Source organism: Marmota flaviventris, chromosome 18, assembly GCF_047511675.1.
Source record: "Marmota flaviventris isolate mMarFla1 chromosome 18, mMarFla1.hap1, whole genome shotgun sequence".
Lineage (NCBI taxonomy): Eukaryota > Metazoa > Chordata > Mammalia > Rodentia > Sciuridae > Marmota > Marmota flaviventris.
The window spans coordinates 50,411,290-50,427,316 of NC_092515.1; the positions used below are offsets into that span (position 1 = coordinate 50,411,290).

General features: G+C 46.1%; 1 protein-coding gene across 2 annotated transcripts; it reads right to left on the reverse strand.

Annotated features, from left to right (window-relative positions):
* Positions 1–1,977: 1,977 nt before the first annotated feature.
* On the reverse strand, positions 1,978–13,217 carry Atxn1l (ataxin 1 like). 2 transcript variants are annotated; one of them, XM_027933297.3, is made up of 3 exons: positions 13,094–13,217; positions 10,741–10,802; positions 1,978–9,396 (listed from the first exon to the last, which is right to left on the reverse strand). In XM_027933297.3, the coding sequence occupies exon 3, from the start codon at positions 9,277–9,279 to the stop codon at positions 7,210–7,212; it is 2,070 nt and encodes a 689-aa protein (XP_027789098.2). In that variant the 5' UTR covers positions 9,280–9,396; positions 10,741–10,802; positions 13,094–13,217; the 3' UTR covers positions 1,978–7,209. The 2 variants fall into 2 exon arrangements, with proteins under 2 accessions (XP_027789098.2, XP_027789100.2); XM_027933299.3 differs by having other exon boundaries at positions 1,978–9,399.
* Between the last annotated feature and the right edge of the window lie 2,810 nt (positions 13,218–16,027).

Sequence of the window (16,027 nt, forward strand, 5' to 3'; positions counted from 1 at the left end):
CTGGTTCTTTCCTGCTTTTGTCTGTTTCATTCTAGCTAGTGAAGTGAGGTGGGAAAGAGCTGGGTGGGAGTTCTCAGGCAGTGACTTCTCATGGCTTGCTAGCAAGGTGCTCTTCAACCTGGGCTACCTAAGCAGAGTTCCCTGAGTTGATGAGAATATGGCACTGAAGAAAGACCCACTGCTGCCTTTGTGAAAATTCATTCCCACAGCCATAATGAAGATAACTATAGTCCCAAGGGCTATTTAAACTTAACTTGCCTTTCCAAATTCAAAAGTAGTAGAAGCCTTTCCTCACAATTGGCATTTTCTAAAGATTATGCAGTACTTTTCTCAGTAATGTAGTTTGTTACACTTAAAAGTTCTCAAACAGCCATCAACTGCATCTAGGAATATGTTCATGGTAGTGGCTGCAACATTAAGGTCCATAGCACCACAGAACTCGTTTTGAGAGTACAGGTAATCCATCTTTTTATTTATTTTTCAGTCAAGGTAGGCATAAAATCCATTGAGGAAAAACCAGAATTAAGATGATAGAAGAGTTCAAGTCAACAGTGGCAAAGATTAGAGCAGAATGACTACTCTGGCAGTTTGTGTGGTTGCCAAGCCTTAGAAGAGACAAGTGCTGAGGTCATTTCTAAAGTTTCTGTGATGGTACAGAACAAGCACAGAACTTTCCTTAGTCTGCACCAAAGGTTGTGTACAGTTTAGATAATTATAGATCTGGAGGTCCAGAAGGAAGTGCCCTAGTTAATTTGTAGCCAGAAAAAAAAACTATGCCAGGAATGTGGACCTCTTCCAATATCAAAACAGGGAAACTTAAACTCCTTTCTGACCTCCACAGGTCCAAGGCGAGTTAATAGTATTAAATGACTGCCCACCAAACTAGAGTTCATTCACAGCAGGCATGAAATATCTGTCTTAAAATTACATTTAAAAGAAAGTAAGTACTTAAGCAATCCAAATGCCTTTCTCTCATAGAGCTCCATGCTGAGGTTCTACTTGGGATGTTTCAAAATGGTTGCACATTCACTATGTGCCAAGGATTACTTTGAACACTTAAATGGATCATCACATTTAATTTTCAAAACACTCAGTTAATACAAACTCAAGAGTTAGATGCCTGGGTTCAGAACTGCTCTGTAAGGCTGGGAAGGTAGCTCAGAGGTAGAGTGCTTACCTAGTATGTGGGAGGTTATAGGTTAATCCCCAGCAATGCAAAAATCAAAACTGAAAAAACAAAAGGCTGCTCCGACTTTTATTAGCTGTGTAACTTTGAAAAGTTAGTTACTTAACCCCAATGTCTTGGTTCCCCCAGCCACAAAATAGAAATAATAGCTGCAAATGATTGTTAATATCAAGTACTTAGGATAGTTTGTGGCACACAGTAAGTGTTCAATAAATGAATATGAATGTTTTATCACTCACTGGTGGCCAGGTTTCTAAGTTAGAAGTAGCTATGCTGGGGATGACTTACTCATAATTTCTGGCAGTATTCCTGAGTAAGGAAAAAGAATAGAAGGGAAGTCCAGCAGTGAGGATACCTACAGGTTCTTGTGACTGGTGCTGATGGTAAGTCTATTGTAGACTTCTGAGCTCTGAAATTCACACCAAAAGACAGCAGACCATGCTTTAGAGGTAGCCTCTACCATTTGCCTGAAGCTCACAACAAGATAGGCACCACTTATGTTCCATTCCAAGTATTCCCACAAAGCATTTCAACCCCACTCCCCCATCCCCAGGGGCCACCATCTAAGCTGGGATAGGAAGAAGGCGCAAACACCAAAAGGAAAAGCTAGTAGTTTATATAGATAGATATATAGATATATAGATATTGATATATATTGTTTACATAGTCCACAAGTTAAATGCAGGTATCCATAAGAAGAGCATTAACAATAAAAATACAATCTGTGTGTAGCCAAGTACAGAGACTTAAAATGGTAAAACAGCAAAAAGGATCTCACAAAAGTACAAATATACAGTACAAATTGATTTATTTAAAACAGTTACAAAAAAGCACAACAAAATAGAGATTATCCTTAGAATTATTAATGCTTTGTTAAAGATCAGGTAGGATTAGAGGGTAAGAAATGGTATTGGGCTGGGGGAGCACCTGACTAGTTCTAAGGCTTTAGATACAATGCAGTTGATTACATATTAATTCAGCCATTACATACTGGGGATAGTAGTTGGGGGATCAGTAATTTATCTACAGGGAACTCCTACACAAATCAGATCCATCCAGACCTCCCCAGTGCCGTTCTTATCTATTCCTTAGGACCCTAAAGCCACCAGGATGACAAAATTCCCATCCCTTCTCCACCCCATTCCCTATCCATGTATTCTTCCCTCCCCTAAGGTGCTGTGCAAGCTGAGAGCAGACTGCTCTCTGTAGCTGGAACATATACTGTTTGGCTACAGGGATCCTGGGTGACAAGTAAGTTTGTAGGGGACAATCTTGTTTTAATACTTAAAGTTAGCCATGAGTACAGTCAGTCTCTTCCCCAACACAATCTAGATTATTTTGAATGCAAGTATGAAGCAAGTGAGAGATCAACCCTGCCTTCAGCAATATCAGCAGCTCACTAACCCTCACAGCTTGTAACTACATGCAAACTCCCTGTTTGGGGGTGGGTGTAAAACCACTGTCATCAGCTCTCTTGCTCTCTCTCTCTCTGAAGAACCTAAGTCCCCATGACAGTCAAAGACAGAATAAATGCTTGCAAGTTTGACAACAGGTAAAGGCACATGGGCTGCTGCCACATACACTGCAGACAGGAACCCAATTTGGGGCCATCTTTACTGCTGAGTATTTGCAGTGGAATGGCTTTGGGATTACACAGACTTTGAATTTGCAATCTACTAGGGGAGGATCTAGGCTTAATAGAACTAATAAAACTTTAGTGTGAAAAGTGCATTTATTACTACTGTTCCTGCTGGGGAGGTTCAGCAGGGCAAACTGCACCACCTTTCCTCCTTCTGCCCCAGGCACTGTGCATAGTCTGCAGGTAAGGAGAATGCAGCTGACTCTAGCATCAAGGGCCAGGCTTCTGGTCCAAAGATGGATCCTAGAGTTGAAAGAGCAACAGACAGCTGCAAAGATCCAGACGCTGATTTTATTATTGCATAATGTGGGAGACCTTTCCTACCCCAGGGAAGCTGGAGTATGAAGGGTTCCCAGCAAAGGGCTAACAGGCTCCTGATCAACATCCAATCTAGTAGGGTTCAGTTCTTCAACTGTAGTGTATACTTTTTCCCATCTGGAAAAGTATTGTAGCTTCAGTGTGGTTTAGTAAACTTAGCCCTAGGAGGTCAAGACATCTCCCTAAAACTTGGCCTCTGTCCTACTTATTTTTCTTCTAAGACTGTGGCCTAATCTCCCATGGCCAATTCAGTTAATCCGGTTATCTTTACTCCAATGGACCTGGGTCCTTTCCCAGTCACACCATGTCCACATTCAACTCCAGTGTGATCACTCAACCCTTAAACATGCGTGCTTGTTGCAGGTCTAAATCATACTACCATCCTGTGCTTCCCCTAAATTGCCTCTGATGCCCACTGGTAGAAATAAAACTAAACTCCAAATGGCGGGGCTACTTCATCCAAATCTCCAACCCTTTCCCAGCCCCAGAATCCACATAACTGGAGCTAGATGAACCTTGCTGGGATGCTGGCGCAGCCCCTGATGTGGTTCCCCTTCACTCAGTTTTGAAAACAGGATACAAAATACCACAAAGGAAAGAATCAATACAACAGAAAACACTCACTAGCAGGACCTGCTTGTTTCTCCCTCAAGACAGGCAGATCTTGGAGCCAAGGGGCTCCTGACAGCACTGAAGCATATCCCTTTGGATTCACCAGCCCACCAGCAGCATTTCACATAATCCCTATTCAACATGACTGTGCTATATAACACTGGCAGAACAAAGTTAAGAATGGAGAGGATGCCTGGATTTAATCTATATGGCTGAAGACATGGGGAGCTACAGAAGGCAGCAGGCAGGAAAGTGAGCAGGCAGCAGTAGCGGCAAAGCAGCACATAGCAAACTCCATGGTGTTATGACCAACTGGGACCAAGAGGGCAGAAGGGTCAGTCCAGATCTGCAGGGGCCCCTCCCCTTAGGTACAAGTACTCAGTCTGAACTCCCAGACCCTCTCCCCAAAGAGTACTAATTCTGATAGGGCTGATGATCTAAGACTTAGATTATTACATTTTATCAGGTTCCCCTTCTGCCAAACTGGTATGTAGGTATTTCTGTACAGTGCCAGGGAGTTAACCATCTTCCTTCCTTTCCCTAAACTCTGGGAATGCCCTACCACTTACTAGGGACTGGCTGGTCTCTGTCAACTGCTCATTCCCAAAGAGTCAACAACTTTCCACTAAAATGCTCTAAAACCCATTTCCCATGTTTCTTGCAAATTTAGGCAATTCCTATAAAGAAGAACACACACACCATAGGTTATTCTTATTTCTCATGCCTGGAAAGACTGAACCAGAAGGAAGATGCAAGGGGCAACGCCACAGCTCTGACCAAATGATTTAGAGCAGAGCTTCTTTTCCTGGGGGACCATACTTTATGTGAGATACCTCCGTAGTGCAGCAAAATCAAGTATTAACAAATTAAATGCATGGCACGATTATTAGGGAAGCTGCTGATACTACTTCACAGCAAGAGACAGAATCACAGCAGAAAGTCAGGGTCCAACATGCCAAAGTCCCAATGATTTTTCTTTCCAGAATTCAGTGGAAGTTACCAGACTGAGAAGTCACAACTAGCCTGAGTGCAGAGTGTTTTGACTTAACTTCTTGGCCTGTATGTAGTTAGATCTAGGTTTCCTCCTTAAAGGACGAAGCTCAGTTGGTACCCATGGTGGATGTTTCTTGAGCATCTGCTGTGTGCATGTCACTATTTTCAGTTGATGAGCCTTCCTATGAGGAAGGATGTTTATGAAAAACACATGCATACAATAATCTCTAGGAATGAGTTGCTCATGAAACAGCCAGAGATGAGGCCTTCTCCTAAGGCTCTCATCGGACAGGATTCTTGAAGACTCAACCCCACAGGCCCCCACTGTAGGAAACAAGCCAGAAAAAGCAGCATTCTGAGAGAATGGGGGACAGAGAAAGGAAAGTACATGATCTCAAATGCAGTACAAGGTTGGTGTTTGGTTCTGATATGAACCAAAGTACTTGTGGTCAGGTCAGCACCCCTTTGGATGGACCCCCAAAAGCTCACTGACCAGGTAACTGCTCCCAAGGAATGAAACAGTGGAGTATAGGGCTTGTAGTAAACAAGCCAGTCTCAATTACTCTGTTCCCCCAGGAGAACAACCTTTAGCACCTGAACACTAAGAATGACTCCATTCTCAGAACTTTCCCTCCCCCCAAGGAGGTAGGTAAGATTATTTATCCCCATTTGGCAGCTGGGGAGGAAGTGAAAGAGCAAGAGGTCATAAGACTTGCCTAAAGCTTCTGACAGAACAGAGCTCAGACCTCAAAAGTTTGGGATTCCTGATGACAGGCCAGGCCTTGGCCAGTCCAAGTACATGTATAAAGGAAATGCCAGGATCACACCCTGGGAGAACTCTAATTAGAGAGCTGGGTGGACAATACCCTGAGTTGCCTTCAAGAGTCAAAAGACCCCCAAAAAACAAACAAAAAGATCACTCACCCACCTGAAAGTTGGTAGGGGAGCCTAAATCCCATTCCCAGTGGAATCCCACAGTCCAAGCTGATGCTAAAAGTTGTGTGGGGCGGGGGGGGGGGTGGGCTTAAGACACAGGGAAGCAAATTCAACTATGACTGAAAATATTCCTTGCAGAGGAATACACCACCACAAAATAAAACATACTTCAGGTAATAAAATGTTACTGAGACTACCCTAGACTCTTAGAGCTGGCAGTGGGAGGTGACGGCCTGGAGATGAGTGAATGGTAGGAGAGGCAGTGGGAAAAGATAGGAGGGGGCCATGTAAAAATATCAGAATGGGAATTGCCCAGCCAGGCACCTTTGCCCTGGCCCAAGGCATGGTTCCCACTACACTGTCTGGCAGTGGGAGAGGAAGGGACATGATTTTGAGTTTTTAAAAACAAAGATTATAGCTCATAAGGAAACCAGAGATCCCTACACACCAAAAAACTAGAGGTTTTGTTAGACTGGACAAAGCCAATTTTGCAGAAGAGGAAAGGCAATGCAGCTACAAATGAGGTCCAGGTCAAGACACCATGCAGAGATTAGGGCAGCAAAAAGGTGGGGTCAGCGCAGGCACTTAGGCACAACATAGACAACAGAGGGGTGCCTGGGGAAAAGGGTTCACTGGTTCTTCCCAAAGTTACCATTACCAACTAGAGACTCAATGAAATCTCAAAGCAGGTCTGGCATATTGAATAAGGGGTGCTTTGTTAAGTCAGCTACCTTTCCAGAAGCCCTGCCTAGAGCTGCATCATCTGGTTGTCAGGTTCTTCTCCTGAAGTTCCCCGGGTGGGTCGTGGCAAGGCAGTACTTTACTCCAAACCCTGTAGGGTCCTCTCTCCCCTGGCCCCTAAGCTGCTAGAAGCCTTGTAGGAGGGATAGTGAGGAGACATGGGAAAAGGGCTGAAGCAGAGGATCAAGCAGAGTCCTGTAGATGAGAGTGTTCCTCCCCCACAAACCCAGCCATAGACATCTGTAACAAAATCACCCTTTAAAGTGCACATCTCTCACAAGAAGGGTTCTGGGTGGGAACCCTCTTATTTCCAACCATGGGGCCTCCTGCCCTCCCACTAAAAAAGAAAAAAAAAAAAAAAAAAACACTTCAGTTTTACTGCTACTATAAGCTGTGGATCATCATTTTTGGCTCTTTCTTTGCTCCCTCCCTCTGCCACCTGCTCCCAAAGCCTGTACTTTCCCTTGCAGGAGCTAGGAGTGGGGAGAAAAGAACAGGGAGGCCCTGATTTTGGAATGTTTCTTATCCTGTGTGCACCCCCTTCCTTCCTTGCCCCAGGCCTGCTGCTCCCCATCATAGTACCCCCTGGGGCTGTCCTGAAAGAATGCCAAGGGGTAATGAGCAACAGATCCTGCCTCGGGAGGCTGCCTTCACACTTCCCCTCACCCCCAAAATCTCACTGCCAAGAGAGCCATTCCCTGCTCGGCATGTGCAAATCCTCTGGCTGCTCACCGTGAGGTTCACCTCTGGGGTTAAAGTCCCAGTCCTGGTCTGGGAAAGAGGTTCATTTTCCTGCATTGGAACGCCCTTCGATGGACAGCTTTACCTCCTGTGGAATAAAAGAGGGACGGAGCAGAGCAGCCCGTGCCTCCTCCCCTTGCATGCTGTATCTTTGGAAGTTCAGGGCTGGCCAGCAGGTCTGAGCACCAGGCTCAGACTGGGAGGGCTCTACTGCATGGGAGCCCTCTCCTGTAGGCTGGTTCTTCCCCTCACTATCACATAGGTCTCTGGGTCCCAAGACTGTCCTCTCAGGCCTTTCTTGGGGTGGACCCAGCTGGCCTGGGGGAGCACAGCTGGCCTGAGAAACTGAGTTACTGTTCAAGCTCTGTAAACTGATAGAGATGCAGACATCTCCCACCTGTAGCCGATGACAGGGCAAAGAGAAGAGTTGTGCAGTCCGCCCAGGGCTGCAGGAGGACCAACCCTGGCCATACACAAAGAAGGGGTGTTCAGGGGGCACCTCGATGCTCACTTTGCTCTGCTGCTCGCCAACCACAAAATGTAGCATGACAAATCCAGGCCATTGGCTCTCCTGAATGTCCACGACCGTGCTAGAGTCAATCTTCAGCCCCCCACTCACTTCGGCACTGCGCACAAAATCTTGGGTCTGGAGGTCCTCCACCCGCTTCAGCTCCCCTGTAGCCAGCTGGATGATGGCGCCTTTCATGAAATGGGAGGGCAAGTGGGAGGAGGTAATAGGGGGTGGCGTTGGCTCCTTGTCTGGGAAGGTGGCTCTGGTCTGCACGTCCAGACTTGATGCCACCAGGATCTCCGAGCCCACAGGCAGCAGGCCTGGGTCAGTTCCAGTGGGCACCAGGTTGCCATTGGCTACAACCATTGCTTTGGGTAAAGGTCTATGTTTCACCGGTTCCTGATGGGACTGAGGGTAGAACCCACGGGACTGGTTTTTCTCTGCCAGCTCTGTAGGATTCCTGGCTGACCCTCGTCCTTCAGCCTGATGGTCAGGGGTATGATGGGACAGGTTGAGGGGACTGGGTTCATCCTTCCTCTGAGCTGCCACCACATGATAGTCCTGAGAAGCTAAAGCGCCAACCACCCGCTGGACTTCGAGGTCCGTGTCTGGGGTCCCTCGGTGTGCCGGCACTGCCACCTCCACCCGCGGAGTCTGAGAACCTGAAAACAACTGTCCATCCACCACACATTCTACCACTGGCACCAATCCTTGGCCTTCACCCTTACTGCTGGGAGAGTCAAGGGCTTCACTTTCCCGTCTTACTAAATTTCGCTCTCGCTGTCTCTGTCCTCCATTGGCAGCAGCTGCTTCCAGAGCAGACTGGCCCTCCTGAGGGGTAAGAACTGGGCTCGTGCCTGCTGGAGGGTTTTCATGCAAGGGATAGCCAGCAGGTAGTCTAGACATCTGGTAATAAATGGGCATCCGTCCTGGAGCGAGGTCCAGTGGCTGAGTATTCGAGTGATGTGGCAATTGCCCAGACGGAGAGGTTGCAGAGGGGGCTTTGTTAAACGAGTGGGCTGGGGATGAAGCCTGTGGGGGAGGGGTGGCTTCTTCTGCCAGGAGTGAGGCATATGGCACAAAGTGTGGAAGGTGAGAGGTGGTGAGACTGGCAGAAGGAGAAAGGAGGGGACTCGGTAGGAAATTAGGTGGCACAGCATAGGGAAGGCTATAAGGAGACCCAATAAACTGCAGTGAGGTGGATGGGAGCTGAGCATAGTGGATTGGGGGATAGTGGATTCCTGGATGCTGAATCAGTGAAGACGCTACATTAAACGTGGGGGGCAAGGGGCTCATGTTCACCACAGATGGGAGGCCAGTCGGTGAGAAGGTGGCAGGTGGCACAGCCACCTTATACAGCATGCCATACTGGTCCACCGTCAGACCAGTGATGGCCTCAGCTCCATCACCCCCGAGGCTGACTCTGGCTCCAGCCTGGCTCTGCCCAGCCACCACAACCCCTCGGGACCATTCAGAAGCATCACTAGAGGGTGTGTGGTTTGTGGAGCAGCTGGTCGTTCTCCCCATATCCTCGCTGGTCACGGGGAGGTCTCGTTTCTTTGGTGGAAGGCATTCCTGACTCCTCTCATGAACAGGTTTCATATTGCTTTGTGGTGTTCCTGGAGTCTGGAAGGGGTTGGCTTGCTCCCTGGGGCATCAGAAGTGGCTTCTCTGTAGCTTCCCTGCACCCCTCTCTGCTGCTGGCTGGGGTGCCCACATCTGCTAGGGAACAAATCAGAGGCAAAAAAAAGTAACCTATGGAACCAGTTCAAGGTAAATAGCAAAAACTGTGTCCAGGGAGGAAGATGTAACAAAGGGGACTGGTGGGAAAAAAAGGAGATATTACAAAAAGAACAGACAAGGAGGCTATCTCCCTACTCATCAGCTTAGGACAAAAAAGAAACAATCGGGGAAACCACAAAGCACAAACAGCTACAAGGACTAGCATTCAATGATACATAAATAACCTGAGGGCTCCATAACCTTAGAGACCAAGAGCTTCAGGATTAGTCTAGTCTCCCAAAAGGACCTTGACCCTTCTCAGTTTCCTCCCTTAAGGGGGATTTAAAAACAAAGTCTTTACAGCTGGCTTTTTTCCCTAAGTTTCTCCTTTTGCTACCAAAGACTAATGTGCCATCTTCTTTCCCTGAATATATGACCTCATCCTTGCTTCCTTTCCCCAGACTAATTTGGGTTATGATCTCACCTACCTACTCCCATCTCTTCCACTCCAAGCCTGGCTGAATTCCCGTCCTCCTTTACCTCATATCACCAGTGCTTCAATAAGACCTGAGGTTTGCCTGTATTTTTTTTTTTTTTTTAATTATCTGTGCTCCCTGAACGTGATAAGAAATATAGTACTTTTTTTTTTTGCCCCAAGAAACGACATTCTACCTTGGGCCCTGTAGAAAGAATGACTCTACTAACTTGCTTTAGAATTTGATTCCATACTCTGGCAAGACTTCCTTTCTTTTCCTTGACCACCTTCAATTCGCTTCTTTTTTTGTTTGTTTCTTTTGCCAATGGCTCATTTTTTCATTGTAGATCTGCTCTAGATACCACTTCATAAAATTCTGGTTCCATTCCTCCCAATATTTTTTTTTTTTTTTTTGGTGGGGGTACTGGGGATTGAACGCAGGGGCACTCAACCACTGAGCCACATCACCAGCCCTATTTTGTATTTTAGAGACAGGGTCTCACTGAGTTGCTTAGTGCCTTGCCTTTGCTGAGGCTGGCTTTGAACTCATGATCCTCCTGCCTCAACCTCCCAAGCCACTGGGATTACAGGCCACTGTGCCCAGTTCCAATATGATTATTTATTTCTATTTTAGGTCTGTTTGATTCCTAGAAAAGTTTACTCTCCCCTGTCACCTTTCACAAATTCTTTTGTCCACTGTCAAAAAAAGCAATTTTCTGGTTTGTACACTTCAATGCACATGAACTTTGCCACCTATTTCTTCCAATAAGGCTCCAGTTCTTTGGATCTGAAAAAAGCCTTATGTTTTTCCACTGTTGCATCCCAGATGTTATTCTGCAACAAGGACTTCAAAATGCCTGTATTACCTGAGCTTCTGTTGGTGCTTCTGAGCAGCTGTATTAAGTGTCCTCCCGGCTGCCTTGGAAGCCTAGAAGACAGAAATAGGTATGGAGTAAACAGAAGCCTGACCTCTGATCTTACACAGGGTCATCATGTAAGGTATTTCCAAACCAACAAAAAAACATTAAAGTCCACAATGAGTCCTCGCCTCATCCTCTTCTCAAAGGTAACAGCATATTTATCCAGATTGGCCAAGCAGTTGAAGAAAGAAAAAGTCATCCCTTAAGCTCTAATTTGTAAAAAGACATCCCTGAAAGTTTCCATGTGCCAAATTTCACTTCTTTTACTTAACATCATATTCTTTTTTAAAAAGATGGATTAATCAGTGTGATTTTTTAAGACCTTTATTTTATTCATTTGTTTTTTAAAAAAATCCCATTTTTTAAATATCTTTATTTATTTATTTATTTATTTATTTACTTTTATGTGGTGCTGAGGTTCTAACCCACGGCCTCACATGTGCAAGGCAAGTGCCCTACCACTGAGCTACAGCCCCAGCACTTATTCGTTTGTTTTTATGTGGTGTTGAGGTTCGAACCTAAGGCCTCACACATGCAAGGCAAGTGCTCTACCACTGAGCTACAGCCTCAGCCCTTATTCATTTGTTTTTATGTGGTGCTGAGGATAGAACCCAGTGCCTCACACATTCTAGGCAAGTGTTCTACCACAGCCACAACCCCAGCCCATCATACACTTCATTCTCTGCCCTATTTTCCAAAAGTTAAATTTATTTCCAATCCATATTTCAGTGTAAATGCACAAATAAAAATGGAAGACTTAACACTTTTCCCATGTGAGCAATAGGAAGCAGGGAACTGCACCTTTATTCAGGGCCTATGAATGCACATATATGGAGGTTATTTAAATAAAAAAGGTACCACTAGAGGAAAAAGAATAATTACTTATGTTTCTGGGGCAGAAAAAGAGGTCAAGGGGGAGTCACTCAAGGGGGAAGGCTTATTAACAATTTTTCAGGGTTAAACAAAAATGGGCGTATGGACGTGTGTGTATTAAGTTTTCTGAGGGACAACTTTACCTCAAGCTGAATCAGGTGTGATGGAAACTGAAAATATCAATTTGATCCTCATGTAATTAACAATGGAGAAACAAAATTACCAGTAAACTATCAATATCTGGATCCATATTTGCCAGAAACGTCAAGTGCTAAAGGACAGAGCCTTAACTTCTGAACACAGAGAAAGCAGTACTGGTGAATACTCTGAGAAACTACTGACTGTCCTGTCCAAGTCCCATAGAACACTGCAAGCCTAATCCAAACCGAAGGCAACATTTATCTCTTAAGATTGGCATGATGCAGGCATATATATGCAAAAGGTAGAAAGATAGGAAAACAAGGTGGAAAAGCAAATTCCCAATCCCACAAATTACACTGTGGGCACAAGACATGCATCCCTTCTCCGATGATATTTCGGTAACTTAACAGGTAGTTAGCCTTCTTCTTCGTTCCTAGCAGAAATGAGGGTCGCATCTTCACTCCCAGAATGATCCTTGTTCTCTATAACTAAAACAGTGAAGAAACCCTGCCTTTAGGTCACTAAGGGATTACCAAACATAAGCTAATGAACGGAATGAAAGAGGCAAAAGTTCTGGGGGGAAAACAACATAAAGCCAAGTGTCCGCACCAGATTCTCATAAGGCAAAACACATTTCAGAATCTGAAATCTCAGCCTCTGGAGGGGTTTAATGAGACTTTCTCAAGGGGAAGACACAGCTTGTGACCCCAACTGAGCTAATGGGCAAGCGGAAACGATCCGGAGAGTTGCCAAAAGAGCCCGGGATGAAGAACCTCCTCACTCTTGGGTCGGAATCAAGAGATTGGACTCTGCAAGAGACCCGAATTCGCTGAGGGCAAGAAGTGCGAGGAACAGAAAGGGAAAAGCTTGGAAGAGACTAGGGGTTACGGCTTCCCGTAATCCTGCAATTCTTTCTCCAACAGGGTAGGGTCCGAAACCGGCAATTCTGCGTTTTAGAGAGTAGGGGGTCGGCCTTCAAGTCACCGGCCAGGATCGAGGCCCCGTAGGCGACGCTTCCTTGTTTGAAGGCCCCTTCGCGACCCAGGACTCGGACACCCCGGCCCGTGGAGACACGGCAGCAGGGACTGACGCCTCCTTCGGGGTGGGCAGGGGAGAAGCGTACGGGAGTTGGGCGCGGCCTCTTTTGCTCCCTCTGTCCGCGGTTTTCAGGCCCTGGCCCGGTGGGGCAACGGGCTCCAGGGGCCACTTCCCCCGCAGCTCCGAGCCCAGGCCGTTTAGTCTCAGCCAGGCCGGCCAGGCGGCCACCGCTCCTGGCGACACTCACCGGCCCATCTCACAGCGCTCCCCGGGCTCCTCCTGCTTGTCCCGGAGCCGCCGCAAACGCGGCCTCCGCCATCCCCGGCCCCGGAGCCGCCCCACACCCAGCACCCCCCAGCCGGGCGCCCGGAGATGGCGTCAAGTGCGTCCCGCCCCCGGCGTGGAAAGATTGCGTCATGGCCCGGGCCGAGGAGCGGCGCCCCGGACTACCCGGGCGGGGAGGGGACTGGCCGCCCTCCCCTCGCGTCCAGCGCCCCGTCTGGTGGGAAAACGCACTCCTCTCAATGAGGATGGGTCACGTGAACAGGGCTGGGCACCCTGACCCTACAATGACCCCTCCTTTCATCTCTAGTAAATTCTGGGGGGTTCCCGAACCGAACCCTGGAGTGTGACGGTCGGAGACCTCCAGTGCCCAGATTTCTGGTCCTGACACGTGAAGCCGGCCCTCCGGGAAACTCCGAAAATCCCTAGGTGACCCAAGGCCCAGGATTGTAAGGAGATCCCTCCTGGGGGCAGGATCAAGATAGGAACTCTGAAAACGTTGGAAAATGTGCCTGAGTCAGATAGGAGATGGACTGGAGCCAGGATCTAGGGGAAGGTGAAGCAAGTATGATAGACCTGAAAGTTTGTCGGGAATAAAAGGAAAGGGAAGACTGCTTGATTAGTGGATGAATATTAGGTTACCCACTCATTCCAGATTAACTTGTCGACTTCGCAGTCCCAGCGACATCTGATTAACTTAAAAACGAACAGTAAAATTTGTCTTTTGGGGGGGCGGGATACTAGGGATTGAACTCAGAACCCTCCACATGCTAGGCAAGTTCTCCAGCACTGACCTACATGCCCAGCCCTTTTTATTCTGAGACAGGGTCTTACTAAATTGCTAACGCTGGCTTAGAGTTTATGATCCTCCTGCCTCAGCATCCTGAGCCGCTGGGATTACTGGCATGTCCCCAAACGCTACAACTACATTTTTTTAAAGTAGTTAAGCACATTTTGTAAAACAAACAAGAAAAAAAAAAGTTGGAGTATTGGATTTTTCCCCCCTTTAAGTTTTGGCAAACTCTTCAATAACAATAGATTTTTGCTTAATTTTTTTTTAAAAAAGCACTAGCTGAAGCTGGGTGCGGTGATGCATGCCTGTAATCCCAGCGGCTCCAGAGGCTGAGGCAGGAGAATCACAACTTCGAAGCCAGCCTCTGCAAGGGCAGGCGCTAAGCAACCCAGTGAGACAGTGTATCTAAATAACATACAAAATAAGGCTGGGGATTCACTCAGTGGTCCAGTGCCTCTAGGTGCAATCCCTGCTCCCCCACACGGGGCTGGGATTGTGGCTTAGTGGTAGAGTGCTGGCCTTGCAATGCATGAGGATTCGATCCTCAGCACCACATAAATGTAAAATAAATACATTGTGTTCACCTAAAACTAAAAAATAAATTATTAAAAAAAAAAAAGCTTCGCTAATTTAGCGATGTCCTAAGAACTTAGTAGGATCCTGTCTCAAAAAAAAAAAAAAATTAAAATGGGGCTGGGAATGCTGGTTTCAATCCCTGGTTAAAAAAAAAAAAAAAAAAAGTATTAGCTAAACCGGATATGGTGGCAATTTGGGAGCCTGAGACAGTAGGATTGCAAGTTCCAAGTCAGTCAGTCTAGGCAATTTAGTGAGATCCTGTCTCAAAGTAAAAAATGCCTGGGGTGTAACACAGAGGTGAAGTGTTTGCCTAGCAGCTCCTGAGTCCCAGGATTTGATTCCCAGGATTTGATCCCCAGCTCTGCAAAAAAGAAAGGAAGGGGGGCAAAAAGTACCGTCTGAAGACAAGTATTGGCTGGTCTCTGATCCCTAAGATGCGGCTGTCTGACCTTAGGAAAGTAATTTTAGCACTTTAGGTCCGTGTTTCTACTACTCAAATGAGTGGGATGAAATAGAAGAACTCTTCAGACATTTTGCTACATGAAAAAAATAAGCAAGTATACACAGTATGATATTGCATTTAATGTTAAAAGATACAACATCTTATACAACGCTTATATTCATGTACCTGTACAGGAAAAAGGATACATAACTAGTAAATATTGATTATCTTTGGGGATAAAAGTAGAATTGGACGTTTCGCCGTAATGCCAGCGGCTAGAGAGGATGAGGCAGGAGGATCGGGAGTTCAAAGCGAGGTACTAAGCAACTCAGTGAGACTCTTTTGTCTCAATAAAATACAAATTAGGGTTGGGGATGTGGCTCAGTGATTGAGTGCCTCCGAGTTCAATCCCTGGTACCCACCCCACAACCCCGCCAAAAAAAAAAAAGTAACTTATATTACTGCTTGAATTTTTATGAGAATGTTATCTTGGAAATATAAAAATTGGGCTGAGGGTGTAGCTAAGTGGTAGAATACATGACAAGCATGCACACAGACCATGGGTTCAATCCCCAGCACTACAAAAAATAATAAGTAAAAATACAAATACAGTTTGATTTGTAAGTTTCTTTCTAGGGAATTCTTAGACATTAATTTTGATATTTTCTCATATGGGTGGACACAAAGAATCTTCAAATTTATGAAGCAGCACACACACACACAACCACTGGGTAAAACAGCAAGGCTACCACGGTCATCTCAGTCAGCAGAGGGCTTTGTTTTATGAATATTAATATTATTTATGGCAGTCTCTTTCTCAGTTTGGCCAAGAAGGAAGTCCTGTGGTCACTCAGTGAACCCATTCTAGCTCTAACTGGCATCCTGGTTTCTAGTTCATTGCTTAGCTCACTAAACTGACATTAAAACTGCCAAGATAGAAACCCTCCAACAATTCAGGTGTATTCAAGGACAGCCATCTTCTCCTAGATCAACATACACACTCAGAGAGCTGGTTTTTGTACAAATTAAAAGAGCAGGCACAGGTAGATTCAAACAAAAAAAGTTTTTTGGCTACCAGCCATTAACAC